The 27998-nt window shown below is 37.4% G+C and overlaps 2 protein-coding genes across 3 annotated transcripts in view; both read right to left on the bottom strand.

Moving 5' to 3' along the window:
- Positions 1-15: 15 nt before the first annotated feature.
- Positions 16-23584, bottom strand: prkacaa (protein kinase, cAMP-dependent, catalytic, alpha, genome duplicate a). 2 transcript variants are annotated; one of them, XM_051102240.1, is made up of 10 exons: positions 22615-23584; positions 11371-11432; positions 10799-10927; positions 10625-10723; positions 10118-10200; positions 6853-6979; positions 6586-6681; positions 6383-6505; positions 4717-4881; positions 16-2493 (listed from the first exon to the last, which is right to left on the bottom strand). In XM_051102240.1, exons 1-10 carry the CDS (start codon positions 22661-22663, stop codon positions 2368-2370), a joined length of 1059 nt encoding a protein of 352 aa, XP_050958197.1. In that variant the 5' UTR covers positions 22664-23584; the 3' UTR covers positions 16-2367. The 2 variants fall into 2 exon arrangements, with proteins under 2 accessions (XP_050958197.1, XP_050958194.1); XM_051102237.1 differs by lacking the exon at positions 22615-23584 and adding an exon at positions 14164-14587.
- A 531-nt stretch (positions 23585-24115) lies between these two features.
- The window catches only part of asf1ba (anti-silencing function 1Ba histone chaperone), a 7353-nt gene continuing 3470 nt past the window's right edge, over positions 24116-27998 (bottom strand). Inside the window, exons 4-5 of the mRNA XM_051102325.1 lie at positions 27158-27334; positions 24116-24774 (exon numbers count right to left, since the gene is read on the bottom strand). Of these exons, the coding sequence (XP_050958282.1) occupies positions 24583-24774; positions 27158-27334 (369 nt within the window). The 3' untranslated portion in view covers positions 24116-24582. The remainder of the gene's footprint in view (positions 24775-27157; positions 27335-27998) is intronic.

The following is a 27998-nucleotide window of genomic DNA, read 5'->3' as shown; positions in this document are numbered from 1 at the left end:
AAGGACGACATATGAATACCGCCAAAAAAAGGTCATGTATTTCCATGCTCTGACCAAAAAAAAAGGTGTAATGAAAGGTGCATTTGAGCCAAGTCACCCTGCTGTCACGAACTGAGCTCAAAGATGAGAGAAAGAGCTAACGTGAAGCCAACCTGTCCACTATAACTCACTGCACCAGTTGAGGATAGTCTCACGTTGCTTCTAGCGTCACAAGACCAGCGCAGAAGAGCCTGCTGGGTAATCTAAACGCACAGACGCATTCTTTAAACACTGATTGTTTGTTTTCCAGCTACTCAAACCAAGAGATGGAGCTGTTTCTCCTGTTTGTACACCCATTTTATGACAAAGTCTCCAGAAACGGGGCGAGAAAATGTCCCGGCAATAGCCAAGCATGCAGGGAGAAGAGTGAGGGAGAGAAAATCTAAACCTGCTTTAATGTTTTATGAAATATAAACTCCTGCCTTTCGCTCGTCTGCGTTTCTAAAGCTACATCGGCATCCGAATGATCAAAAACTAACCCCATGCGGTCTGTTTTGGCTGTGAATCTGGCAGGCTACGGTGACGTAACATTTCCTGAGAGGGAAATGAGCAGTAGTTTGATCTTACACTGCAATTTTAATGGCATCACAGCCATTCGGGTGTCCAGTAGATACTTGAGTTATTAAAATAGCTGTGTGAAATACCAATTTTAACCTGGCACCAATCTGTAGTTTGCAAACATTTAACAAAATTATGTTACACTAGTCAACATAACAAAAGGAAATAAACCAAAACAAACCAAAAATCAAGAACTGAGCTAGAAGTGATGGTGGGAATCTCAATTTTAAAGGTGAAGCGTGTAAATTCTGCACCACTAGCAGCAGAAATATCAGGTAATAATGACTTTTATCAATTGTAATATATTACGTTCTTCCCGTTACTCAAACAAACAGACCGAAGTTCGGTTTGGCGTCACTAATGGCGCAGAAGTTACACTTGACCTTCAAAATCGAATTAAAATATTCATCTATGCGAAGCTTTTCAAGCATAACGAAATAAAATCTTTACAACACTACGCATTACTGCACACTTCTGGAAACTAAATGACAAAAAAAAAAAAAATAGGGACGTTTGGACAGTTGGACAATATTTCAACAGGCCGAATGGAGCTTCACTAACTGGTCGATACCTTAATAACTCATAATAAAGTTTACATGAACAAGCTTATTTGAAGCAGAAATGGAGGTTGATTAGTGAATCGGCCTATTTTCGGCCTAACTTTGCTGTCTTCTTCCAAAGGGATAAAGAGAAATACCAGTAAAGTTAAGTTAAACAAAGGGTTTGGTCACTAGCAGGCGACACGGCAGAAAAGAATAAAAATAAAAAAAAAAAAAAAAAAAAAAAAAACATTATCCACCAGGAACCCAGTGTAATTACAGAAACAGTGCTCTCCTATTTCTTTAAAAGCTTTTTTTTTTTTTTAAAACAACCAGCTGTATTACAAGCCTTTTTGGCTCACTGTATATTCACTGCATTCCTTCACTTTTCCATTTTGTGTCTGGAAATTAATCTTAGAACCTAAGTCATCTGAGAAAATGTGTAAAATAACTTGGAGCTTCAAGTATGCTTACATGCTACAGATGTGTAATATAAAGTAGTGTCACGGTCTTATCAGTGGCGATTTTCAACCTAAAGCACACCCTATTGACTTAAACACACAGAAACTGGCTTAATACACTTAATAATCAAAACAAAGACGATTTATACTAAGCGGCTGATTCTGATTGCCAATTAATATGTGATGGCAAATTTGAAGTATGGTGGTGTGATGCTTGCAATCCAATTGAGAAATGAATGAAAAAGCCTTGAATGGCGTAAGTTGGTTTGGTATTGGGTGCCAATAGGTGCACAGCAAGTAAACATGACAGAAAACTACAGAGCAAGGGCTTCGCTAATTTAAAAAAAAATGGGTTTGGGGGGTAATTTTCTCTGGAGAAGCCAAAATTCAGTACCAGAACGTAACCTCTATATCTCTGGAAAAACAAAAAGAAGAAGTCACAAATATCCCCATGCCAGCCAGTCACAGAGAAGTGACCGAATCTCTGCCCAATGGACCCTGGCTACCAAACAAGAGGGAAAACATGAAAATGGACAAGTAACAAGTGACGAAGGATCTGAAAAGGCAACACTGCTGGCGTCTCTCTCAGGACTTTGTTCTTCTTCTCCCTCCATCCATCCATCCGTGGGTGAGGGGCTTTACGTTGTTGTTACCAGATAAGGCTCAGTCCAGTCCATCATCATCATAATCATCACCACCCTGGAAAATGTTTTCTTCTCTTTGTTGCCCCACATCTAATTTCTCTCCATCCCTCTCCTCCTCTGCTGCTTCTAGAATTCAGCAAACTCCTTTCCACATTTCTCTGTGAAAGAGACCCGGATTTCTTCTTCCTCGTAGTCGTCGAAGTTGCTGGTGTCGCCGGGGCCTTTGCACTTGGGGATGAAAGGGGCTTCCACCTGACGAAAACAGGTCATTTCATTCTCAGGATTCATACAGATAATATAAAATGAAATTCAAGGACTTTTGAAGCACTACTTTTTAGAATTTCAAGGACTTCAATCAGAGATCTCACTTATCAGATAATGTCTTCTCTTACTTTGCTTTGCTACACTTTTAAACCACAGTTAATTTTCTTAATGGATTTGTATATATATTCTTTCTTTTTTCCTTTTTGTTTTGTTTTATAACTGTACCGCCTTAATGGTTTGCTGTTTTCTACTGTTTAAGAAGAAAAAAAAAAAAAAAAAAAAAAAAAGAATTGGGAAATCCTGATTTGAAACAAATGATTCGCCATACGTGCTTTGAAATCTTGAAGTGAATCAAATGATTCGCAAACCCGCGTCCTGATTGAAATCACATGATTTATGCTCCAAAGTTCCAATTTAATGTGGAAAATTCGTGAACCCACTCCAAAGTTCCAATCTTTGGAGCGCACATTGCAAATAATTAGATTTGAATCATTCAATTTGCAAAATGATTTACAAACCCATTCTGATCTAAATCAAATGATTCATGCTCCAAAATTCAGATTTATAGCAAAAGATTTGCGAACAGACTCCGAAGTTCTTACCTTCGGAGTGCGTATCACGAATCATTTAATTTGAATCACTCAATTCACAAAATGATTTACGAACGTGTTCTAATCTAAATAAAATCATTTACGCTACACGCTCCGAAGTCCCGATCTTAATTAAATGATTCGCACTCCGAATTTCCGATTTAGAGCAAAAGATTTGCGAACCCATTTGAAGTTCTGATCTTCGGAGCACGTATTGCAAGTAATTTGATCTGGATCATTAAATTCGCTAAATAATTTACGAACCCATTGTGATCTAAATCAAATTATTCACGCTACATGCTCCAAAGTCCTGATCTGAATCAAACGGTTTGCGCTCCGAAGTTCCGATTTAAAGCAAAAGATTTGCGAACCCACTTCGAAGTTCCAATCTTTGGAGCACGTATTGTGAATCATTTCATTTGAAATATTCAATTCGTGAAATGATTCACAAACCCGTTCTGATCTAAATCAAATTATTTGCACTACACGCTCCAAAGTCCCAATCTGAATCCAATGATTCACAAACCTGCACCCAAGTCCCAATCTGAATCAAATGATTCACAATCCAAAGTTTCAATTTGAAGCAAAATATTTGTAAACGCACACCGAAGTTCTGATCTTCGGAGTGCACATTGCGAATAATTTGATTTGAATCATTCAATTCACTAAATGATTTACAAACTCATTCTGATCTAAATCAAATGATTCACGCTTCAGGCTCCAAAGTCCCAATCTGAATGAAATGATTCACACACCGCGCTTCAAAGTTCCAATTTAAAGTAAAAGATTTGCGACCCCATTTGAAGTTCTGATCCTCGGAGTGCGTATTGCGAATCACTTGATTTGGATCATTAAATTAGCTAAATAAGTTACATACCCATTCTGATCCAAATCAAATGATTCACACTACACGCTCCAAAGTCCCAATCTGAATCAAACGATTTGCGCTCCTAAGTTCCCGATTTAAAGCAAAAGATTTGTGAACCCACTCCGAAGTTCCGATCTTTGGAGCACATATTGCGAATCATTTGATTTGGATCATTAAATTGGCTAAATAAGTTACGAACCCATTCTGATCTAAATCGAATGATTTGCTATACACGCTCCGAAGTCCCGTTTTAACATAAAGCAAAAGATTTGCAAACCCACTCCGAAGTTCCGATTTTCGAAGTATGTGTCAAGAATAATTTGATTTGAATAATTCAATTCACTAAATGATTTACGGACCCGTTCTGATCTAAATCAAATGGATTCGCTCTACATGCTCCGAGGTTCTGATCTGAATCAAATGATTCAGGATACGCAATTCGAAGTCCTGAACTGAATCAAATGATTCACGCTCCGCAGTCCTGATTTAAAGCAAAATATTCGCAAAACCACTCATACATTTTTTTTTAATAATTCAAGCATTTTTCAAGTACCTCTTCAGGAATATTGTTATTTTCAAGGTTTTTTCAGACCTTAAATTTAAAAAATTCAAACTCAAGTACTTCAAGCACTTTAAGCACCTTGTACAAACCCTGCATTCTGATGAAGTATTATGAAGACCATAACAGTGTAGGAGACTTAAAAATTGAGGAAATGGTGAGAACGTTATAAGAAGCCAGTGCAATTGAGGTACCTTCTTCTGGTAGATCGCGATCCAGTCGGTGGTTGCAAACCATTTGTGGCCCTTGATGTCATTGACGCCATTCTTGAGGTTACCGAAGCGCTTCGTCAGATCGACCTGCAGCAGATTCCTTAGCAGATCCTTCAGGTCAGAGCTAAAATGTGAGGGGAAGCGAACCTAGAGAAAGAGTAAGACACATGCTCAGTGTTTGGGATTCACAAGCACCTTTACAAACCGATTCACTTCTAATACACCAGAAAGTCTTATTGTAATTGACACAATGTCATTTAAAAAACAGATCAACTAGTCAGTTCCTCTGCCAAAGAGTAGTGACTGAAAACCTAAATTTATAACTGTGTAGAAGACAGCAAGTTGCACCCAAACCACAAAACCAAAAGAGACCAGCAGCAAAAGCAGATGGTAACTCAATGTAAAAACCTTAATGAAACACAGCTCAAATTTAAACTTTAAAATTCATTTTTTAAAACTCATTGTGTAAAAAAATATATTCATGGCAAAAACAATAGATAGATAGATAGATAGATAGATAGATAGATAGAATATTAATATTTCTAAAATATTTCTCCTCATAAAACCTTTAAAAAGACTATAAGTTAAACCATTGCCCAGTATCATTGGAAGCAAAATAGCCCAATAAAAAATAAAATAAAATAAAATAAAATAAAATAAAAATAAAACAAAACAAAACATGCTTGTTATCCAACAACAACAACAAAAAAAAAAAATAGTATACAAATAATATAAATTATATAAATTAATATAATATAAATTAAAATTGGAATTAACATTTTTTGGTTTGTTATATAACCAGCATATGTTATTTTATTTTATTATACTTCTTTTAAAAGGGTTTACGAGAGGAAAATTTCACAATTTATCAAATTAATTAAATTTCACAATTTAATTTCACTATTAATTTGACAATTTATCCAATTAAACTTGAATCAATAAAATTACTAACTGGAAAAAAATAAATACAAAAGCCTAATAAAAGTGACCATGGCACAGGAAATTACTAAAAATTAATCAGAAAATGTAAAAAAAAAGTTTATTTATTAATACCATCAATATTTTGTTATGAGCCTTTGTCATTTTTTATATGGTTTTGGTCATTTTAAAAATTTTTAGTATTTATTATTATTTTTTTTTTTATTATTTTATTGTATTCTTCTCTTCATATGAAGAGTTTATTTGCAAAAACAGATTTTATTGTGTTAGCTGAATTTTTTGTTATTTGTTTACTTAAATCCATTGATGAACAATGAAAAAACATGATTTCTGAGAACAGAGTTATCTGTTTTTGCAAATGATCTCTTCATTTATGTTACGTATATATATATTTTTTTCATTCAAACCGTTGCCTAAGCAACAGTCTTTAAGTATGTCTTCTAATATTTCTATTTTAGCATTTGTGATGTCTCAGTGAGTCAGTTTGTGTTTGTTCCCGAGTCACAGGTGACAGGCTGTCTGCAGGTGATTGGCTTATAGGGTTTTGCACCTGGGCTAAATCTGTAACGCATTACTTTAAATAACGAAACACCAGTTTAGATTATAACACTACTAGCGACACTTGTGTGCAGTGCAGAGTGGCCACTGCACTATATGACACCCAGCACCAAATAATCCCAGTGCAGTGATATTCTGTCGCAGCGCTCACCTTCCCAGAAACAATCTTCTCATAGATCTGAATGGGCTGGTCGGCAAAGAACGGAGGGTAACCGGCAGCCATTTCATAGATCAGCACTCCCAGAGCCCACCAGTCCACTGCTTTATTATAACCCTGAGAGACAGAGAGAACATGAGTTATGCTGAAATGTCTTCAACTGCAGTTAAAACAAATAATGCAGCTCTGGTACTCACTTTACTGAGGATGATTTCTGGTGCCAGGTACTCAGGTGTGCCACACAGTGTCCAGGTCCTGCCCTTTACACGTTTAGCAAATCCAAAATCTGTTACCTGAGAAAATAATGCAAGAATGAGGATAAACATCGCACGTATACATTTGTGAAAACCTGTGAATGAGCCTGTACGGTTTTTGACAAAGAGTCAAACGTCAGTCATGCGACATTCTTGGAGAGGCTATCATTACATTGTATAAAGTCATCTGATTTTAAACTCAGTGTTTACCTGTATATAGCCCTGCTGGTCTATGAGCAGGTTTTCAGGCTTCAGATCTCGGTAGATAAGATCAAGTGAGTGAAGGTATTCAAAGGTCAGAACTATCTGGGCGGCGTAGAATCGGGCGTGAGGCTCACTGCACCAGACAGAGACAGACAAAGAACATAAATGTACATAGGACCTGCACGCACAGTCATTGTACAACATTATTTTGTAAATTTCCTACCGTAAACATATCAAAACTTTATTTTTGATTAGTAATATGTATTGCTAAGAACTTCATTCGGACAACTTTAAAGGCAATTTTCTCAGTATTTAGATTTTTTTGTACCCTCAGATTCCAGATTTTAAAATAGCTGTATCTCGGCCAAATATTGTTACAATCATACATCAATTTATTCAGCCTTTAGATGTATAATGTATGTATAAATCTTGATGTATAAATCTCGACTTCAATAAAAATTGCACTTATGACTGGTTTTGTGGTCACATTTAAGAAGAGTAACCAATAAATTGCAAAAAAAAAAAAAAACCCCAAGGAATAAGTCAATTTTATTACGGTTAGTTCTCTTAAACAAGACATTCTTGATGATGTATGCAGCCTGAATGTGTACGTTTCTGAAACGCAGTAAAAATGCCTGTGTAGACGAGGATCGTTTTTGATTTAAAACGCTTATTTAAAACGAAAACGCACTAGGGTAAATAGGGCTTTATGCAATGCATCAGGTGACTATGTAATGATGATAATTTAAAGGGGACATCGGATGCCCATTTTCCTCAAGTTTGTATGACTGTATGATTCTTTAGGGACTTAAAGGACAAGTCCACTTCCAGAACAACAATTTACAGATAATGTACTCATCCCCTTGTCATTCAAGATGTTCATGGCTCTCTTTCTTCAGTCGTAAAGAAATCAAGTTTTTTTGAGGAAAACTTTTCTGCATTTTTCTCCATATAATGGACTGATATGGTGCCACGAGTTTGAACTTTCAAAATGCAGTTTAGATGTGCCTTCAAACCCAAATGCGGTTGTAAACGATCCCAGAAGAAGGGTCTTATCTAGCAAAACGATCTGTTATTTTCATTAAAAAAATATGATTTAAATACTTTTTAATCTGAAACTCTGTACTCTGTGTATTCTGCCTCAAGACAGTTAGGGTATGTCGAAAAAACTTAGACCGTATTTTCTCCCTCAACTTCAAAAATCACGTCAAAATCATCCTACATTGCTGCAGAAGTGCCGACCCAGTCTTTGTAAAGTGAACATGCAAAAAAGATCAAACACCCTTAATTAAAAAAAAAAAAAAAAAAAAAAAAAAAAAAAAGGTAAAACAGCGATATAGGATGATTTTGAAGTTGAGGAAGAACACAAGATGGGAGTTTTTCGACATACCCTAACTGTCATGAACTGGGAAAAAACAGAGGCCGGGAAGAGCAAGACAAGACGAGCATTTGACATTAAAAAATATATAAATTGTATTATTTTTAGGAAATTAACCATTCGTTTCGCTAGATAAGACCCTTCTTCCTTGGCTGGGATCGTTTACAACCACATTTGAGATTGTCTGAAGCCGCATTTAAACTGCATTTTGAAAGTTCAAACTCAGCGCACCATATCAGTCCATTATATGGAGAAAAATTCTGAAACATTTTCCCCAAAAAACAATTTCTTTACGACTGATGAAAGAAAGACACACACATCTTGGATGACAAGGGGGTGAGTACATTATCTGTAAATTGTTGTTCTGGAAGTGGACTTCTCCTTTAATGAGTCTATAACATGAAGAGTCTATAACATACTTTGGTTAAAATTCCTCAATGGTCATGTACAACAACACCCTTTTTACCTTGTCAAAAACAGCTCTGTTCACAGCAACCCATTTCGGTCCATGTCTCTTTAAATGATAATGAGCTACTGCTTACTCCATCCCTCTCTTCTGTTTTTTTGTGTATTTGGTGGTGCCACTGTTGCCAAGTCTGTGGTTTTTCCACAGGACTGGGCTACTTTAACACTGTTGCCACAGGTAACCCCAGTAACGTGGGGTTTAACTGTTTTAACAGGGAAGCCACTCGAAACGCAATTGGGCTAGTTTTGGACTAGTTTTGAGTAGCAATTGGGCGGGTTTTGTTGTGAAAACCTTGCAACCCTGGGTGGTGTTACCATCAAAAACAAAACTAATCCACTGTGTCCTCAGTGGCTCTCATGTCGGGAGAACATTAAGACTCCTCTGTTTACTATTACACCCAAATACAAAACACCTGCATTGCTTACAAGCCATTGTTTTCACTACAGCTGCTTGAGCATGGAGAAAATGGCAGACAGCATACAACTGACTAAAGGCTGAAATATGCTAATACAGGATGGTCCGCCAGCAGTAGCGGATGGGTCTTGAGCAGTGTGACGTCATATCACTCAGAAAATCAAAGCAGCTTGATAATTGAGGCTGCCTCGTTTTTTTGAGGATTAAAAAAAAAAAAAAAAAAAAGTGAATGGATTTTTTTTTTTAATCATTGTAGGGTGGTTGTATCCACACACTGCTAAGACACATTGACATGCAAACACCATGTAAAAGTGAATTTTGAATGTATCCTTTAAACAGGCTGGTTCAAATTGTAATTTAAATATTTGAAGCAAAAGTGGCAGTAGATGAATAACTTGTAAATCTAAATCAGGAAATTCCGCTTGATTCCCAGTCTGGTGTAACATATCCAATATAACTCATTCAAGTCTCTGAGGAATGTGTTAACAGAAAACAATGAATGTATTGAATCTTGTATAGTTTTTATAAAGTGCCTCCATAAAAGAAACTCTGAATACATTTTTGGCAAGTGACAATTTGGCCTCGATGCTCCCTGTCTAAAATTGACACTGCACCACAGGGAATTTACTCAATGTAGCCAGTAGTTATAATATTTATTGCAAAAATAACTGAAATCACTGTCCGCAAGAATGCGGTGCTGCTCTAGATTTGACTAATAAATCTCTAATCTGGTATTATGTCGAATATGATGCTGTTTTAAATTTGCATGTCGTCATATAGATGTGGCACAGTTTGTAGTATGCTAAAAGTAGTAGAGGACAAAAAATAAACAGCTATAAACAAAAACAAATTTTGAGAGTGACTTTAGAATAAGGTTTACTTCTTAAAAACTGAAAATAAACCAAATTTAAAAACAAAGAAACACAAATTTTCACAATTATAACGAGCCTGGAAGAAGTAAGCTTCAGCAGCTAGCGTGAAGAGGGATGAATAGAGAAAGAAAAACAACTCACCTGAACCGGCCGATTCTACGTAAGTGAGAGAACATCTCTCCTCCAGGAACATACTCCATTACCATATACAGGTTAGTATTATCCTAAGTACAGAACACACAAAAGAAAAAGAGCACAAAATTATTGAGAGATGCATGAAGATTACATTTATCTAATCAAAAATAGTTATATTATTACAAGTTTTCTATTTGAATGCATTTTTAAATTTTTTTTTAATGATCCTTTAGAAATCATTTATGCTGATTCGTTGCCTAAGAAATATTTATTATTAACAATGTTGAAAACGGTTGTGCTGCTTAATATTTTTGTGGTAACCTGATACATTTTTTCCCTAATGAATGGAAATTTCAAGAGAACAGCATTATGTCTTCACTGTTGCTTTTGATCAATTTAATGTGTGCTTGCTGGATAAAGCTAAACCCGAAACTCATTCAAGGGCTGAAGGAGTGTATCATCCTTCTCCAAAAAAAAATCCAAAGTTTACATATACACACAGACACCTGGTACCTTGAACGAGTGCTCCAATCGCACAAGGAACGGGAAGCTGACAGCCTGCAGGATGCGTTTCTCATTCAGCGTGTGTTCTATCTGTTTCAGTTTTACCACCTGAAAGACACAAGAAAATGAGCTTTAACTTACAGATGCACACCTTTAGCAGCGATTCCTCTGAGAGTGGCTTACCTTCTGTTTGTCGAGGATCTTCATGGCAAAATGCTGGCCTGATTCTTTGTGCTTGACTAGCATGACTCGTCCAAACGAGCCAGTGCCTAGAGTCTTCAACCTCTCGAAATGGTCCAGAGATGCCGTGTTCTGCACAATGAGAGAAAGAGAAAATGGAAATTGTTGGTAAATGCACATTGTTTTTTTTTTCCCTAAAGACAAACTTGCATGTTCCTGTATGGTTTATCTAGAGCACAGTCAAACTTACTTGACAGTGATTATTTCACTAATTATATTATCTGGATGTTCACTAACAAGTAGATCTACAGTTTAAGGTACAATTTTCAAAAAAAAAGTAATGAAATACAGTAAATAAATCACATTCACTACACATCAAACTGTACTTGAGGCTATAGGCTTGATACTTGATAGGCTATATACTGAGAAATAAAAAAGGCTCCATTGTTAATAAAAAAACAAACAAACAAAAGGTCAGTTCTCCTTGTGTCCAGAAGGGGGCGCAATGCAACTCGCATTGACTTATTGGCTGACAAAGTGATTGTGTGCAGTGCAGAAAAATGGGATTAACTGACCTGTGCTGGGTTCTCCCATTTCTTTAGGAAATCTTCTTTGGCTTTAGCAAGAAACTCCTTAACTGAAAATGAAAAAAGCAGGAAAAAAAAAAGTTACTATTTAATTATGTGCACAACAGAATAATGTGCTACCAAAAAAGAAAGTCTGATGCGATATTATAATCTGTTAAAATATCAACAAGTAGGACATGTAAAAAACAGTCATGGCTGTATGGCAGTCAACACCAACCTTTTACAGCCCCTACAACACATTAAAGTCCAGAGTTGCTGGTTTACCCTTATTTATGACAGCAATTTATGACATTTCGTCAGATGTGCTGCGTAAGAGCTGCTGAAATGCCTGGGAAGGCTGCTGAGAACTTCTAATTTTTTTGCACGTCACACTGCATGTACACAAAGTGAATCTCGTGAAAACATTTAATCCTGCAGTAAAACTTCTCAATTGCACTGTATTGCAGTACTTTAAAAATACATAAGCAGTTTGCCAAATACTATCAGTGATGTTAAATTTTTTTTTTTACAGTTTCAGCAATCCAGCCTATACTGGATATACATATACATATACATATACATATATATATATATATATATATATATATATATATATGATATACATATGTGATGTATGTATATATATGATATATATATACATATACACACATTATATATATATATATATATATATATATATATGTATACACACACACACATATATATACACACACACACACACGTATACATATACACATATATAAAATTTAAAGATATAGTTCAGCCAAAAATGAAAATTCTATACGTTCTGTCCAAACCTGTATGGGTTCCTTTCTTCTACTGAGCACAAAAGACGACAGTTTGAAAAACACTGGTAACTAAACAGTTAACAGTAGCACCATACTATGGAAGTCAATGGCTACCGTCAGCTGTTTGACTACCAAAGTTCTTCAAAATAGCTTGTTTAGTGCTCAACAGAAAAATAAAACTCGTACAGGTTTGGAACATCTTAAATATGACAATTTCTAAGTGCTGTCAAACGATTAATCAAGATTAATCCCATCAAAAATGAAAGTTCTTGTTTACATAATGTATGTGGGTACTGTGTATATTTATTATGTATATATATAAACACACACACACGCATGTATATATTTAAGAAATGTTTTTTATATATTAAAAATATTTTTTATATAATATCAATTATATATAATGTAAATACATGTAAATGTTTTCAAAAATATACTGTATGTGTGTGTGTTTATTTATATACATACAATAAAAACACACAGTACACACATTTTTTGAGTGAACTCTCTCTTTAACTTCCAATGCATTTATTTCTTGTATTGAGTACGCGAATAGATAATAAACCCCTTAAATGTCAAATTCAGATCTTAACTTTATATATACGCTTTCTGAATTGTTATGTTGGGAGTAATGCAAAAGTGGAAATGGGTTGTTTTCTTAGAGACATACGCGGGAAGGTTTTGTCCAGATTGGTTTAAAACTCAAAGCTAAACTAGCATCTCCGTTATATATAAATTTAAGTTCCCTACCACACACAAACAAACTCAAAACTGCGGCCCCACAGTATTGGCCACTTCCATTTTTCATCATGTTTGTTGTGTGTTCAGAGCCTGTGGCAATCACTCTCATTGGCTGTTCGTGGTAAGGCCTGTTCTAATTTCCACTGTTGTTAAAACCACATCGACTGAGCTCATGTTATCTAATACTTCCTGAGCCCACCATGACAGAACAAGAGCTCAGACCCAAATCAATATCTACTGACTCTCTCTCACTTCATATTTCTCTCGCTCTGTGTGTGTGTGTGTATGAGAAAAGTCACAGCATCATAATTTCTGCTTCAAAAGCAGTGAGAAAGAATCAAGGTGAGCACACCAGTGAAGTACTACTACTTGAGCATTTTCCCTCTTCTCTTTATAGGGCTGTGTGGGAACGTTCAGATTACAGACTCTTCCTCATTCCACACTACCAGTGCTCACTCAGGGGAAATGCAAGCTGTCGCAGCCGCTGAGAAGATCCAACTGTTGCAACTGCTGCGCCCTGAGGAGACAGCCAAAGAAACGCAGTGTGATTGCTGCCATTGAGGACTCTACTGCAGGACACACCCATGTGAAGCATTCCCAAAGTGCAATGCTTTTAAATCCAAAGTAGGGGCATTAAACGATCTCTCTCTGTGGTGAAAGAGGCAGACGGTGTAGAGCGAGGTTAGTCACGCTCAAATCTACTGCCATTATCTCCAATCCACAGGCTCCAGGCAGAGCCAGAGAGCGAGAGAGAGAGAGAGAGCAAAAGCCTCACCCCACAACTTCCCGTCAATTCCCCTGCCTTATTATCTCTGAGAGAGATTCAGGAGTGTCTCAAAAGCGCAGTGTTTGATGGGACTGCACACACTCCAGGGTCATATTTCTAGTTCGTTTAGATAATCTGTAGAGGAACTACAGTTGAAGATAGAGGCAGGGGAGAGGACACTGTCCAAAGTTCGCCTCAACTTAATGCCGATCCAACGCTCCATAAAACCGTGCAACAAAAGGTGCTCGAAACAGATTTAAAACAAAGGTCAGGCCTCAGCTACTACGTCGTGCAAACAAGCCAAAAGAAAATACAATTTAAAATAATAATAATAAAATACTTGCATAAAAACAGCCCTGCTGTAATTTCATAAATGGCTCAGGATATGACTGATCCTTTACTTTGTGCTGGCTTCCCTAACAAACGGGAGCCATATCTACTGGAGGGAAATAACCAATTCCCACAGAAAGTTAGCCGTGCCCTTACCGTCCACTAGGAGCGTGGGACCCTCTACTCCTCCTCCACCACCACTACTACCTCCCCCTCCTCCTCCTCCATCCACCGAACCTCCTGAAGACCGAGACTCTCCTGAAGAACGAGATTCCCGCTTCCCACCATGCCTCCTGGAGCTTTTGCGGTCACACATGGGCCCTGGTGAGACTGTTCCTCCGTGCTCCTCTTCCTCACAGCATCAGGGTCATAGCCCTACGCCTCTTCCTAAGAGGTCCTTGCACGCTTGACCCTTGCATCCACTTCGTTTAAAAGCTACAGGTGTTCTTTCAACGCTGCTTTTGTCTCCAAGAGTGGCCTCTGCTGTTCCTGCTCTTCCTCGAGTGTCGAATGCTGAACTAAAGCCCTCGATTTCTGCAGCTCCACTGTGCGGACATCACCCTGGTAAATCAATCCCCCTCATGCTCCGTTTGTATCAATATTTATTCTGTACACAGTGCCATTCCACTCACCCTCAAGTGGAACACACACACCTAAAACGCAAGCACATACACAAACACACGCACTACATTGATCGAAATAGGGACCTGGTCGCTTAGGGGAGGGGCAAACCTATAACCGAGGTATCGTGTCTAATGAGAAACATGGACAATAAACAGATAGTGTGGCATTTCCTACCAACCTAAAGGATGCAAAGGAATTGCAAAATTAGGGTCAAAAAGACTCCAGCGCCTAGACAAAATTAAAGGGTACCGCGCAAAGTGCGCCCTATTGGTCCCTCAAACCCTGGCAATGTCCTCTAGTGGACAGAGTCCACAATTGATTAGTCAGATCAATCAGTGTGGCCCTCGGCTGCTGTTGCTCGCTCTGACGCACACCAAAGGGGGTCGGCTAGTGGTGCATCGACAGCAAGAGCCCCACTGATCACAACCACGCACACACATATCTGAGAGCAGCACCCATTTGCAGACAGTGCAGCCCCAGGCCTGGCATTTCAGCCTTTTTCAGGGAATAAATGCAGAGGCACAGCGAGAGTAAGGCAGAACCACAGGAAGAGTCAGGGACAGATGGATTTAAAGACTGAGCCAGATCCAGCCACCCTAGCCAGGTGGAGACTCAAGGGACAGTGACACCTTTGGTAAGTCTCTCCCTCCTCCATGACCTCATTTCTCAAGACTATAGGTGCTGCTCTAGTCTAGGTATAATCTGTTTTCAGCTCTCAGATACTTGGCACGCTTCCACGGGCTGACTTTGTGAACACAGAATTGGTAAAGGGAGGGTATTTTAAGCAAATGTCCATGTGCTCTAGTGGGAATTTTAAAGATGAGACTTTTAAAGCAGAGAACCAACAGAAAATGCGGGAGAGTCGACAAAGAAGGACTGATTTAACAGATGCTATTAAGGCACCACCTGTGAATCAAATGCTTGTAGGGTGATCTGCAAACTTTCAAAGTCTGGAGTCTGACCCTACAGTCATCTGAGAGTGGATAAGCGCTGCATGAACGAGTAATGCCGTTAGCATTAGTTTGTAATTCAGACTGGCAGGAACAGCAGAACACTGGGACCCCAAGAAAGCGGGACACACTGACAGGTTTCCCAGGAGACAGACAGCCAGCGTCCCTGGAACTCCTGTATGACGCAGCCAACGCCAGGCAACAGCACAAACATTAGAAGATGAATAAAAAGGGCTTTGTACCCGGGATCTGTGTGTCGGCAGTCCCACATCAATCCACGAAGCACTGCGAGAGGTGCTAATCTAAACTAGATCTCCATATCACTCATGACTTTTATTTACAACATAGTTGTTAAACCCAAATCTCTTTTTGATCCCATCATGAGAAACATTTATAATTCGTGGTCGGCCAATATAGGTTTTCAAATGGTAATATTAACATCCAGAGAGCAGGATAACCAAAACAATGACATTTAATGGAAATTAAAACTAATTTCAAACAACATTTACTCTGTCCTCCATTGGCCTTAAATTGTCAAATATTAGCCTGGTTGATACAACATTATCAATAATCAAAGGTGAAGTATTCAAAATGATAATTGGTTAATATTGCACACTCATTCTGGACTCAGGCCAACACTTCCCTATAGATCAGATGAGGAGGTAAGACCTTTAGACATGCAAGTTTCTCCGCCCCCTTTGCCAAGCACCGCCTTCCACAGTTATGTCCAAACACTCACTGTGCCAGCAGCCTTAACCCACATAAAGCCTCAGGTCGGTCACTCACTCCAGCAAGAGGCCTCTGAGTCATCCTGGGACTGGTAGTAGCCTCCCTCCCCACCGCTAGAGTCGCCGAGACAAGGACCGGCCCGCTGAAACAGCCTCTCTGCCAACCTCTGCAGCACTGACATGGTAGACAGCCGTGGCGTAGAGGCATCCAACTTTGTACGGCTGTTACAAAACAGTAGTTAAGGTCAGTTCTTGTACAAGACTCTTCTATTTTGACCTCTCGGTGGATTCGGGACTTGGGGCAGGCAGGGCTGAACCTTCTCCGTTTCCTTGCCTTCCTGTGCCGGGCTCACGCACACCCCGTTTCCTCCCGTGGGCTTCCTCGAACAGTCAGGGACTTCTGTTTCCACCACAGCCCACCTTGGCGTTAACCCTTACTGCTGTACCTTTATCTGATCCACAGCATTGTCTGCCATGTCGTCCTCTCTTGTCCGCGCGCACGGTAAAATATGGCCCTCCCCGGCCCGTGGCCCCGGATGGCAGCCAGCACCTGTCTCTGGGGATCAGGGCGGTCCACTGGCGATGGAGCAGATATGGATGTGAAGCATGGCATGAATAAAACCCCCCATTTCGAACAGGGGAGGGAGCATTAAAGCCCACCGCGAGAAAAAAAAAAAGCACTTCATTTTTGCAACTGAATGTATCAAGCATATTCAAATGACATGCAGTCACATGCAAATAGAAATCCACTCTTCACACATAGATTCTAGCAGCAGCATGCCACTGAGATCCATTTCACACATATCTGTTTCACCGACACCAACTACGCGTTCTGCAGGCTAGGCTCGAAAGTGGCCTTGAAAGGTTTTTGCCTTGGATGAAACTGTGCATCAAATACATGGCAGAGAACTTGTATTCTGGGTAGTTGACAAATAATATGTACTCAAACTATTTTCCAACATCAACATTTAGGTTGAAACAGAGTATGGATATGAATAGTTCACAGAGAAAAAAAAAAAAAAAAAAAAAAAAGATTCATTCCCTCAGCTTCACATATTTTTTTTTTGAACATCTGTGGAACATAAGTTCTGAAGGGTATTCATTCTGCACTTTTTCCACATGTGAAAAACAGGTCAAAATTGTTTACATTTAACATACTCAACCTTTATTTTCTTTAAAAAGGGGAAAAAAAAAAAAGTTTAAAAATCTCCTTTTGAGTTCCACCGAAAAGGTGAATGAATTATGATGCTTTCCATTTCTGGAAAGAGGTGCTGCAACTGCACATCTATTTTTTTTTACGTTTTTCACCATGTTAAATTATGCTTTTTTGCAGTTCAGTAAAACATGCTTGACACACTGCATTTTAAAAGAAGTCGGTCAATATGATTTCATAAAGATGAACTGTTGTATTACATTTTTCTGATGAAGTACATAGTATCCCACTAATTAAGGCTCAACTAACCATTTACTTATAAATAAAAAATAAATAAATAGCCATGTGATAATTTAATGTAAAAATTATTGGATAATCAAGTAAATTCAATGAAATGAGCTGTTAGAGCCATAAAGAACATTAAGAAACGTGTCCCTGGATCACAAAACCAGTTATAAGTAGCACAGATATATTAATAGCCCACAATACACTGTATGGGACAAAATTATAAATTTTTCTTTTATGCTAAAAATCATTAGGATATTAAGTAAAGATCATGTTCCATGTACATTTCCTACCATAAACCTATCAAAACTTAATTTTTGATTAGTATTATGCATTGCTAAGTACTTTATCTTGACAACTTTAAAGGTGATTTTCTCAATATTTTGATTTTTTTTTTGCACCCTAAGATTCCAGATTTTCAAATCGTTGTATTTCAGCTAAATATTGTCCTATCCCATCCTAATCATACATAAATGGAAAGCTTATTTATTCAGCTTTCAGATGATGTTTAAATCTCAATTTCCAAAAAATTACCCTTATGACTGGTTTTGTGGTCCAGGGTCACATTTGACATGTTGATATTTGCATTGCATACATGACTTTTTATAGGTTCATTTCAATTTCATATGTAATACATATGCGTAAGCGACCGCTGATAGTTTGAACTGTCAGACGGAGGAAGGGGCTTGGTATTAGACTTTTGACCGTTCTTTGAAACCATATTTAATTTGAAACCTTGAAAAAGTGTAAATAGTTCTTAAGTTTGGTTTTTGTTGTATCCTAATAAATGACAAGTAAACACTTACACTGCAAGTTTATGGTTTATGCGTCAAATCCTTTATGATGATCCCCTTTGGAAATGGAGGAGAACGGAAAGGACTAGATCGCCATTACATGAGACTAATTATTATGTTCTTATTTGCTCTTTTTTTAATTGGAACTTCTTGTAGTTAAAATCAAAAGACATTATTATTTATAAAGAATTACATTGGACATAAAAAGCAATAAGGAGGCAAGCTAATATCATAAAACTCAGAATAAATTCTGACTGGATGAATCACGTTTGATGCCATTGAATACTTGACATAAGACAAATTTTACATCGTTGCTGCAAAACAACTCAACTGTGTTATGCAATCAGAAACAACTCTGTTATGTCTAACAAAAACCTCTTCGTAAGTTCTACCTTGCTTAACATGCTTTATTTTCTGCTTACTTCATGTTACCCAATCATTCTCACGTTAATAAGGGAAAGTAGACTTGCTGCTATGTTGTCAGTACCGTGGTAAATGGCATAGCAAAGTTACCAGATGAAACAGTTCTGCTGTCGCACTTCGTATAAAAAAACCCATCCCTAGCAGGCAAAAGCGCTTATAAAATGAAGGAATATCCTGAAGACATCTGATCCTGCGATTGAAACCTCACACAAGAAAGCAGAAGCAAAGCAAACTTCTGCAACAGGAAAAGAGAGAAAGCAAAGAGATTACATCGCCTGAAGATGCCGACAGAAGGCCACACACAAAGTGGTCTTGTTCATAACAGTGGTCATCACATGATGTTCAAGAGACTGTTCAGCGTCAACACTCCAGGCTGGCTGGATCACACAGACTGCATCATATGACCCCGCCTCCATGACTTTACCAGCCCGGACCACCTCCCCCTCCTCCTCGCATCGGTTCCCAAGTGCTCTCTGAAGACCTGTGTTTATGTTTCGGGTCCTCTTCACTCACATCCCCCCCATAAATACAATTATTGCTGCTTTGACCTTTGGGGTCAGAGATTCCTTTCTCATGAAACCCACTGCGGCTGCCGAATCAGGGCCCTTTTTCTCAGCTGTTCCTGGAATATGCTTCCATTTATGATGATATGCAATCATCGTCGGGCTATGAAGTTCAAATGGGCGAGGACATGACGCTATTCAGCTTAGAGATAAATTCGATTTATTGAAGGATGGGATCAACTGATATCTAAGAAGAGGACTGCACCTATGAGGACTGCCTTTGACTTTATTATAGCTTAATAGCAGTTCATTGTCTCAACTGCCAAATAAACTGAGTTTCGAGAGCCATAGTTCTAACTCCTACAGCTAGTGTTCTCTAATAATAATAATAGAAGTAATAGTGCATTTTTCTTGCATCTCTTCCTTTCAAACGCTTTGCATTCATAATTCTTTTCCAAAAAAAAAAAAAAGAGCACAAGGTCTTCTTACAAAGACTAAAGGAAACAGTCTTAAAATTAAAATTTCTTGGTTGGAATCGATGGTTCCATGAAGAACGTTCCATTGGTTCCATGGAAACTTTCCATTGCGCTAAAGGTTCTTTGTAGTGGAAAAGTATTATTTAAACTAAGTTGTTCTTTACGCAAACAAAAAAAAAAAAATGTTTCACTGAAAGGTTCTTTGAGGAACCCAAAATAGAACATTCCATTGGTTCCATGGAAACTAAAGGTTATTTTAAGTAGAAAAAAGATATTTAAATTAAGATGTTCTTCACACAAACCAAAAAATGTTCTTTTAAGAACTGTTCAGTGAAAGGTTCTTAGAGGAACCCAAAATTCTTCTTCTATAGCACTGCTGTGAACCCATCACCCTTAGGAGCCTTTATTTTTAGTGTACTTCATATTGCGTATTCTGTGGAATACAAAAACATTTTCAAGCAAACAAACAACTTGCGCACAATATTCTAAGTTTACATTTTCTTGCATCTCTTCCTTGCAAACGCTTTACATTCATGATACCTTTCCAAAGAAGAGCATGTGGACTTCTTGCACAGACTAAAGGAAACAGTCTTAAAATTAAAAGTTCTTTGTTGGAACTGTTCCATGAAGAACGTTCCATTGGTTCTATCGAAACTTTCCATTGCGCTAAAGGTTCTTTGTAGTGGAAAAGGGTTATTTAAATTAAGTTGTTCTTCACACAAACAAGAAAAATATTTTAAGAACTGTTCACTGAAAGGTTCTGTGAAGAACCCAAAATGGTTATTCTACTGCATTCTACTCCATCACCCTTAGGAACTTTATTTTTAGTGTAGTTTACATTGTGTCTTCTTTGAAATACAAAAGCCAACAAACAACTTGCGCACAATATTCTAAGTCTACATTTTTCCTGCATCTCTTTCTTGCAAAAGCTTTGCATTCATGATACTTTTCCAAAGAGCATGTGGACTTCTTGCAAAGACTAAAGGAAAGTCTTAAAATTAAAAGTTCTTTGTTGGAATTTGTTCCATGAAGAACGTTCCATTGGTTCCAGGTTCTTTTTAGTGGAAAAAGGTTATCTAAATTAAGTTGTTCTTCACACAAACAAAAATAATGTTCTTTTAAGAACTGTTCACTGCAAGGTTCTTTGAGGAACCCAAAATGCGTCTTCTATAGCATTGCTGTGAACCCACCTCCCTTAGGAACTTTTATTTTTAGTGTTGTTTACTAGAAAACAAAAGACCAACAAGCAACTTGCGCACAATATTATAAATCTTTGGAAGCCATAGGATAGCTTTGTCTGGCAAACAGACACAAATGTAAGTGAATATGATCAGAAATTCTTGCCTTCTACCACAGTTCTTATTCACGCTTCCAAATATTCTAGCTTGGCACTACAATGCGACATGAAAAACCAATGCCGCTTAGCATAACTGATGTAAAACCTATCAGTGTCTTCATGTTGCATACTTGAATATAGGCACAAATGAGATCAAAGATCTGTGACAGAGGTGAAGATTTTCAGTGCATAAAGAAGCTTTCAAGACTTATGGACTAGATTCCTAGTGCTTTTTGACAAATGTGGAGATTGACACCCTGAGGTGTTCATTCTTTGTATGGAAAAGAGCAGCGTGGACATATTTCAAGGTATCTTTCATACTCAATTAAATGCATGCAGATGAGTAAATGATAACAAAATTGAATTTTCATGTAAACTACTTCTTGCAAAAAAAAAAATAATAATAATACGGCTGTGTAATATGTCTATGTTTGTTTTGCTGCTTTAACCTAGACATAATACAGAAATAGAATGAATGCATTTGGCAATCATCACAACCAACAAATGTGTCCTAAAAGGTTCATGGCTTGCGTAACACTATCACAAGGGTCTGGAGAGATTCACCAAAACTTCCTGACAACCTCAAGTGTTTACACAAAAGAATCCTTGAAAACACTTCCCTAGAATCAGTCGGTAGTCATGTCTCACGCAGAAAACGCAAACCCATTTCATATTTTTGCACCGCTGTATCAAGCACGCTAAACTGAGTGACGTTTTTAGAGCAGCTATAATAACCACTAAATCTAGAAGGTAGTAATGTTTGTCAAGAGGTCATTAAACGGTTATGACTAGTTGCAGAGGAAGTGAGTGTGGAAAAACAGATGTTGTTGTGTGATTTGTCTGATTTCCAGACTCACTCTCAGTGTCATAACCAAGGACACTCTGAGTTTGACAATCACATTTAAGTGCAACATCTCATAGCAGTCAGCGAAAGTGATTTAAGAGCACTGGGCCTTTATTAGAAGATCATATAGGATCCTGGGATACTTAAAAAAAAATAAAAATAAAATAACACCATATGGCTTTTCTCCTGTGGAGCACAAAACGAAATGTTATGACAGCCTATATTTTTACATGCTTAGAAAGTTAATGTGCCACTGTCATGTCCCTTTGAGCTCCACAGAAGAAAGTCAAACAGGTTTAGAAGGACATGTCTGCGAGTAAATAGTAGTTTTGTCATTTAAGGGTGAACTACACCTTTAACTATGATGTCAGATCATGTTAGTCATTCATTGAATGAAAATGAATGGCCAAGATCGGTTCAGGCAGGTGGTTCACTATGCTTTGAAACCCAGCCTGAGTGTGACTAATTCAAGTAAACACACAAGCACTTACCGCTCTCCATCTCATTGCCCTTGTTCTTGGCGGTGGGCGCGTTGCCCATGATTGCAGGCCAGGTATAACAGATCTAAATCGACTTTTCTTGACGCCAACTGTCTTCAGACTCCGTCCCCTTACTGCTCATACGATTTCTGCGTCCGTCGCACTAGCTATGTCTGATCATAACTCGCAGGATCACAGTATGCTGTCAGATCACATAAAGTCTGGAGGCTGATAGTAGCTGGTTAGTTGGTTAGCTAGCTAGCGAGCGAGCGCTAGCTAGCTAACAGTAGCTGTCTGGTTGCAGTGCTTCGGGTTCGGTAACGTCTCTCAGCGCGGCTGGGTCGGGACCAATCCGTTGAAATAGCACTAAGAGCCCGTCTTCTTCTTCTTCTCTCGCTCTTCTTCCTCGCTCTGCTAACCCTCAGCAAGGCCCTCGACTTTCCTCTCGAGCCCTTGTTTTCACCGTCCGTGCGCGATTCCTGTCGCAGCACGCCGACTCGGCCGTGGCTTTTCGGTAGCGTGATCGTTTGTTTGTTTATGTCGATAAAGCAATTCGCTCGTGTGCACTATGTAGTTCGTATAATTCGACACTCAGACCCCTTCCATTAATCCTCTATCCACAGCTACAGGGAACTCCTGCTTCAGCGAGACCTACGCGACGCCCATTGGACGCAACGCTTATGACGCGCTAGGAGAGTGCGTAGTTGATTGGACGGGAGCCCATCAATCAAACGCAGTGTGAGCGACGATTGGCCAATTGATATCTGTCTGTAGGATTTTATCCCACCCCCGCAAACTGACAAATAACGTCATCTATTTTCACTCCATTAACACAAGTTTCTCTGTTCGCGTTGCGTCTTTGTGAGCGGCCGCGGTGTTTTGCTTTCTCAATGCGGATTCGGTTTCATTCATAATCCTTTGATGATCCTCTGCGGTGTGTTTGTTAGCGAAATGGCCGCGCAAACCCCTCCCGCTAGACTAATCCGTGATAGGCTGTATGACGTCAAGACGGTCTATTTTTAGAAAGTTGGTCAGAATTTGAAAACGCGAACACCCTACGTCCATGGAATATTAAAACGAGGTCTGTCTTCTGCAAAACAACCACACTGAGGTCATATACGCAAGTATATGCATTGCATTTCATCAACTAACCAGTGCGATCGGTTGCAACGAACGGAAGTCCTAACCCCAGCTCTATTTGTGATGCACATGCATGAGCAGGTTGCATGGTTTACTGTGCAAACGCTAACGCATTAATACTGCCGTGCAATAACACGCAGTGTGACATTGATGCTAATTAAACACCTATTTTAAAAAAAAAAGACTACTTTGAGGTCTTGTCACAGATGCTGCAATAGTCCATGTTGCCAAGCAACAACAAGCAAGCGGCTTGTGTCACTCCAAACATGGTGAACTCCTGCATAATGCAACACAACAGCTTTTTTATGAATGAAAAGGCTGCACAGCTGCATCCACTCCGTGCACAAGGCAAATCAAAGTAAAACAACTTCAATCACGTAACAAAAACATTTATTTCATTGAAAGACACAGATATATATACACAATATAATACAAAAATATTGTCCACTGCAACATTTTACACACGTCTGTTAAATGAATTATGCATTTGACATCTTATCTGCTGTGCTGAGCTGATCTTCCATCCCCTTTCGGTTTGAGAAAGCATCAAAAGGTTGATGGCGTTATATGCAGCACGTCCTAATACCTAAACCATGTCTTAGATTCATGACTCACTCATCATTGAACTGAACAGCAAACTGTTTATTGCATACCGGAGGATTTGATGTATTCTGCACACCGGTGATTTGTTTTAAATAGGTGTGACAACTAACAAAATTAGATAAACCTTTATTTCTGATGCGTTTGAATAATCCCGCCCTCTCCTCCACAGTGTCCAGATTGACCTGAGCTCACGGATGAGCCTTGAGATGTGAGGATTATTCACAGGAGCCTGCGTCACTACAAACAGTCCATGGAGTTGTCTGGCACCAGTCCGAGTGGAGGTGCTTTTCCCGGAGTGCAGGACGGGGGCAGCATGGCGTTGGGTGCGGGGTCCACGTTCTCTGAATCCTCCATTTTCTCAGCACATCCCTCCCAGTTGATGTGAAATCTGGTTACACGTGGGTTGGAAGCCAGAATGTTCCTCTGGAGCTGAAAGCGAGCAAATATAAGTGTCTTTGAATGCACACTTTAATTTTACAGGGATGCAGTGTCACCAGGCATGAAAAAGGTGACAATAATACAACACCTTGTAGAGAAAATTTGTGAAATATCATCTTTAAAATATTTAGTTACAATCAATTTTAGCATGATCTCTTAGGCCACATTCACACTTTAGCTTTTCCAGAACCCATTCAATATTTATGGAAGCTTGTTTCCAGCACAGAATAACAAAAATAATAAAGGTAATTGCAACTATTTATCTCACGTGTGTGTGTGTGTTTCTGAGAAAAAAAAATTCAATTGTGAGACGAAAATCCGCAATTAAATTTATTTTATAGAAAAAAAAGCAGCTTCTATAAATATAACTACATAATAATAAAAATAATTTATAAATAATAATTAATTTTGTCATTATATTTTAATTATATTATTCAATGTCAATACAATAATAATGATATTATTATTAGTAGTAGTAGTAGTAGTAGTAATAAAGAATTGAATAAAGAATTTATTATTATTATTATTATTATTATTGTTGTTATAGTAGTAATAGTAGTAGTAATAAATAATAATACCTTTATTATACAAATAATACTTTTTCTATACAATGTTTTTTTGTTTATTAAAATCCCAAAGCACTGTGAATTATGGTGAATGCAACTATTTATCTGACATTTATTTATTTATTGATTGCATGTCTGAGAAAAAAAAAGTCAAAATTGTGGGACGATTGCAATTAGTTTTTATTTATTTATTTTTTTTATCCTGTAAAAAAAAAAAAAAGCTTCTATAAATATAATTTAATTTATTAATAATTTATAAAATAATTCATTTTGTTATTATTATATTGCTAATTATATTATATTACATTTTATATATTAAACCAATAAAGACTTAAAAAAACTGGAATCCACTCAATATGACAATACAATAATAAGGATATTTATTAGTAGTAGAAGGTGTAAATTGAATGAATTGAATAAATAATTTTTACATTATTATTATAGTATTTTTTTATTATACAATTTTTTTTTATATTTGTTTCTATACAATTTTACTTTGTTTATTGAAAGGACTGTGAATTACAGTGATTACAACTATTTTCGAACATTTTTATCTATCCATCATCTATCTATCTGTCTATCTATTACTATTTTGTATTTCTGAGAAAAACGTCAGATTCGTGAGACGAAAAGCAGAAATTACCTGTTTTTATTCTGTGGAAGAAACCAGCTTCTATAAATATAACTACACAATAATAAAAATCATTTTTAAATAATTATTTTTGTTATTATTATATTTTTAATTATATTACATTTTATGAATTAAACCAATAAAGGAAAAAAATCTGGAACCCATTCAATATGACAGTACAATAATAATAATAATAATAATATGTTTATTAATAGTAGTAGTAATAGTGTAAATCCATAAAGAATTGAATAAAGAATTTTTACATTATTATAGTAGTAGTAGCAGCACTACTACTACTACTACTACTACTAGTAGTAGTATTATACAAATATATATATATTTTTTATTTTTTCTATATAAATTTACTTTGTTAATTGAAATCCCAAAGCGCTGTGAATTAGTGACACTCATAATAATCCTCACTTTTTTTGCAATTTTTATGAGAACTGTTACTGAAGAGTGATATTACATGTAATACTTAAACAATTGCTGTATTTTGTTTATGACAAATTTTTATTCAATTAACACGGAAGATCTTTCTTAATAAAACTATTAAAACTCAATAAAATGGCATTAAGCGCAAGTATTCTTTCTTGTAATGCTGTACTACACATGAAACAGCAAGTTGGGGTCGAACATATTGAAGAACTGTTTTTTAAAATAACCAATAGCCTTAGTTTATGTAGCAGCCATTAATTATGGTTTTCTACTTGATATTGCTAGTCCAAGACAGGTGGTATTTAAGTCGACATTCTTTTCTTCTATATTGTGACACATATAACCAAGCTAAACAGCTTAAAGGAATTTTATCCACCAGGGAAACTAACTGTTACAAACTAAACAGATCTAAGTGTAAGTTTACAGTCAGTTGTGGAGTGACCAGTTGCTGGGGAAGAGAGACTGAAACAAGGGCACAAGAATTCAAAAAAAAAAAAAAAAAAAAAAAAAAAAAGTGCATGGATAAATAATTTACCATAAATACTGCTACATTTCATTACATTTAAAAACTGCCAATTATGTTTTTAATGGTGGATTGAAAAGTGAGGGACATTCTTATTTTAAAGTGCATTTTGGACAACAATTTATGAACCTGTAAGTGCAAGATGAGTATCTTTTTTTATTTTTGTATTTTTCTATAGCTAGATATAGAACACACATGGACTACATGGTGCCATACCTGTCCATAGTCAGGTTTGAGGGGCGGGTTCTCACGAAGCTCAGCGTCTGTGTACTCGTTGTTCACATAGTAGCCGATGCGTATAAACTCCTGTCCTCTGTATGTGCATGTAATCAGAACAACAGTGACACCCACAGCATCACTCTCAGGTATTAGGGCAGGGTTTGGAGCGTCCGCCTGTTGCACGAAAGACAAAAATACCATAACATAGTAATAAGAACAGGAAAAGTGTTACTTAAAATAGTTGCATGACTCAGCAGGGTGTAACTGCAGGATACGTGTACTAATTGACGTGTGTGTACATTAAATACACAACAACATTACAGAATTGTTCACCTATAATTGAGACACTCATGTCATTTCAAATGCAAAAATGTTCACTTATGTTCTGCCAGCTAAACCTACTTTTGTATTGAATAGAAGAAAGCTACATAGGTTCACATAAATGAGTTCATTTACAATTTTGAGTGAACTACCCTTTTAATTTTAGCCCTTTCATTGTATTCATAATGAGAGAACCTGAGTTTTGAATCCTGAAAATTTACAGGTGTGAGTTCGGTTACAGAGAATGCAGTTGTCACTCCCATAATTAACTGAAATGTGTGTGAATGCAGCCATATGAATGGCTCAAATACAGGACTGACAACTTTATTCCGCTGCTGCAGTATTATTGTTGTGGTGAGATTGTTGCTACAAAACACTGATAAAATGCAAAAAACCTTTCTTAAATTACATTAAAGGAGAGGTCCACTTCCAGCACAATTTACAGATAATGTACTCACTCCCTTTTCATCCAAGGTGTTCATGTGTTTCTTTTGTTTTTTGAGGGAAACATTTCAGG

This window comes from Labeo rohita, chromosome 3 (assembly GCF_022985175.1).
Source record: "Labeo rohita strain BAU-BD-2019 chromosome 3, IGBB_LRoh.1.0, whole genome shotgun sequence".
NCBI lineage: Eukaryota > Metazoa > Chordata > Actinopteri > Cypriniformes > Cyprinidae > Labeo > Labeo rohita.
Note: the sequence above shows the minus strand (reverse complement) of the source record. Positions and strands in the feature narration are given on the sequence as shown.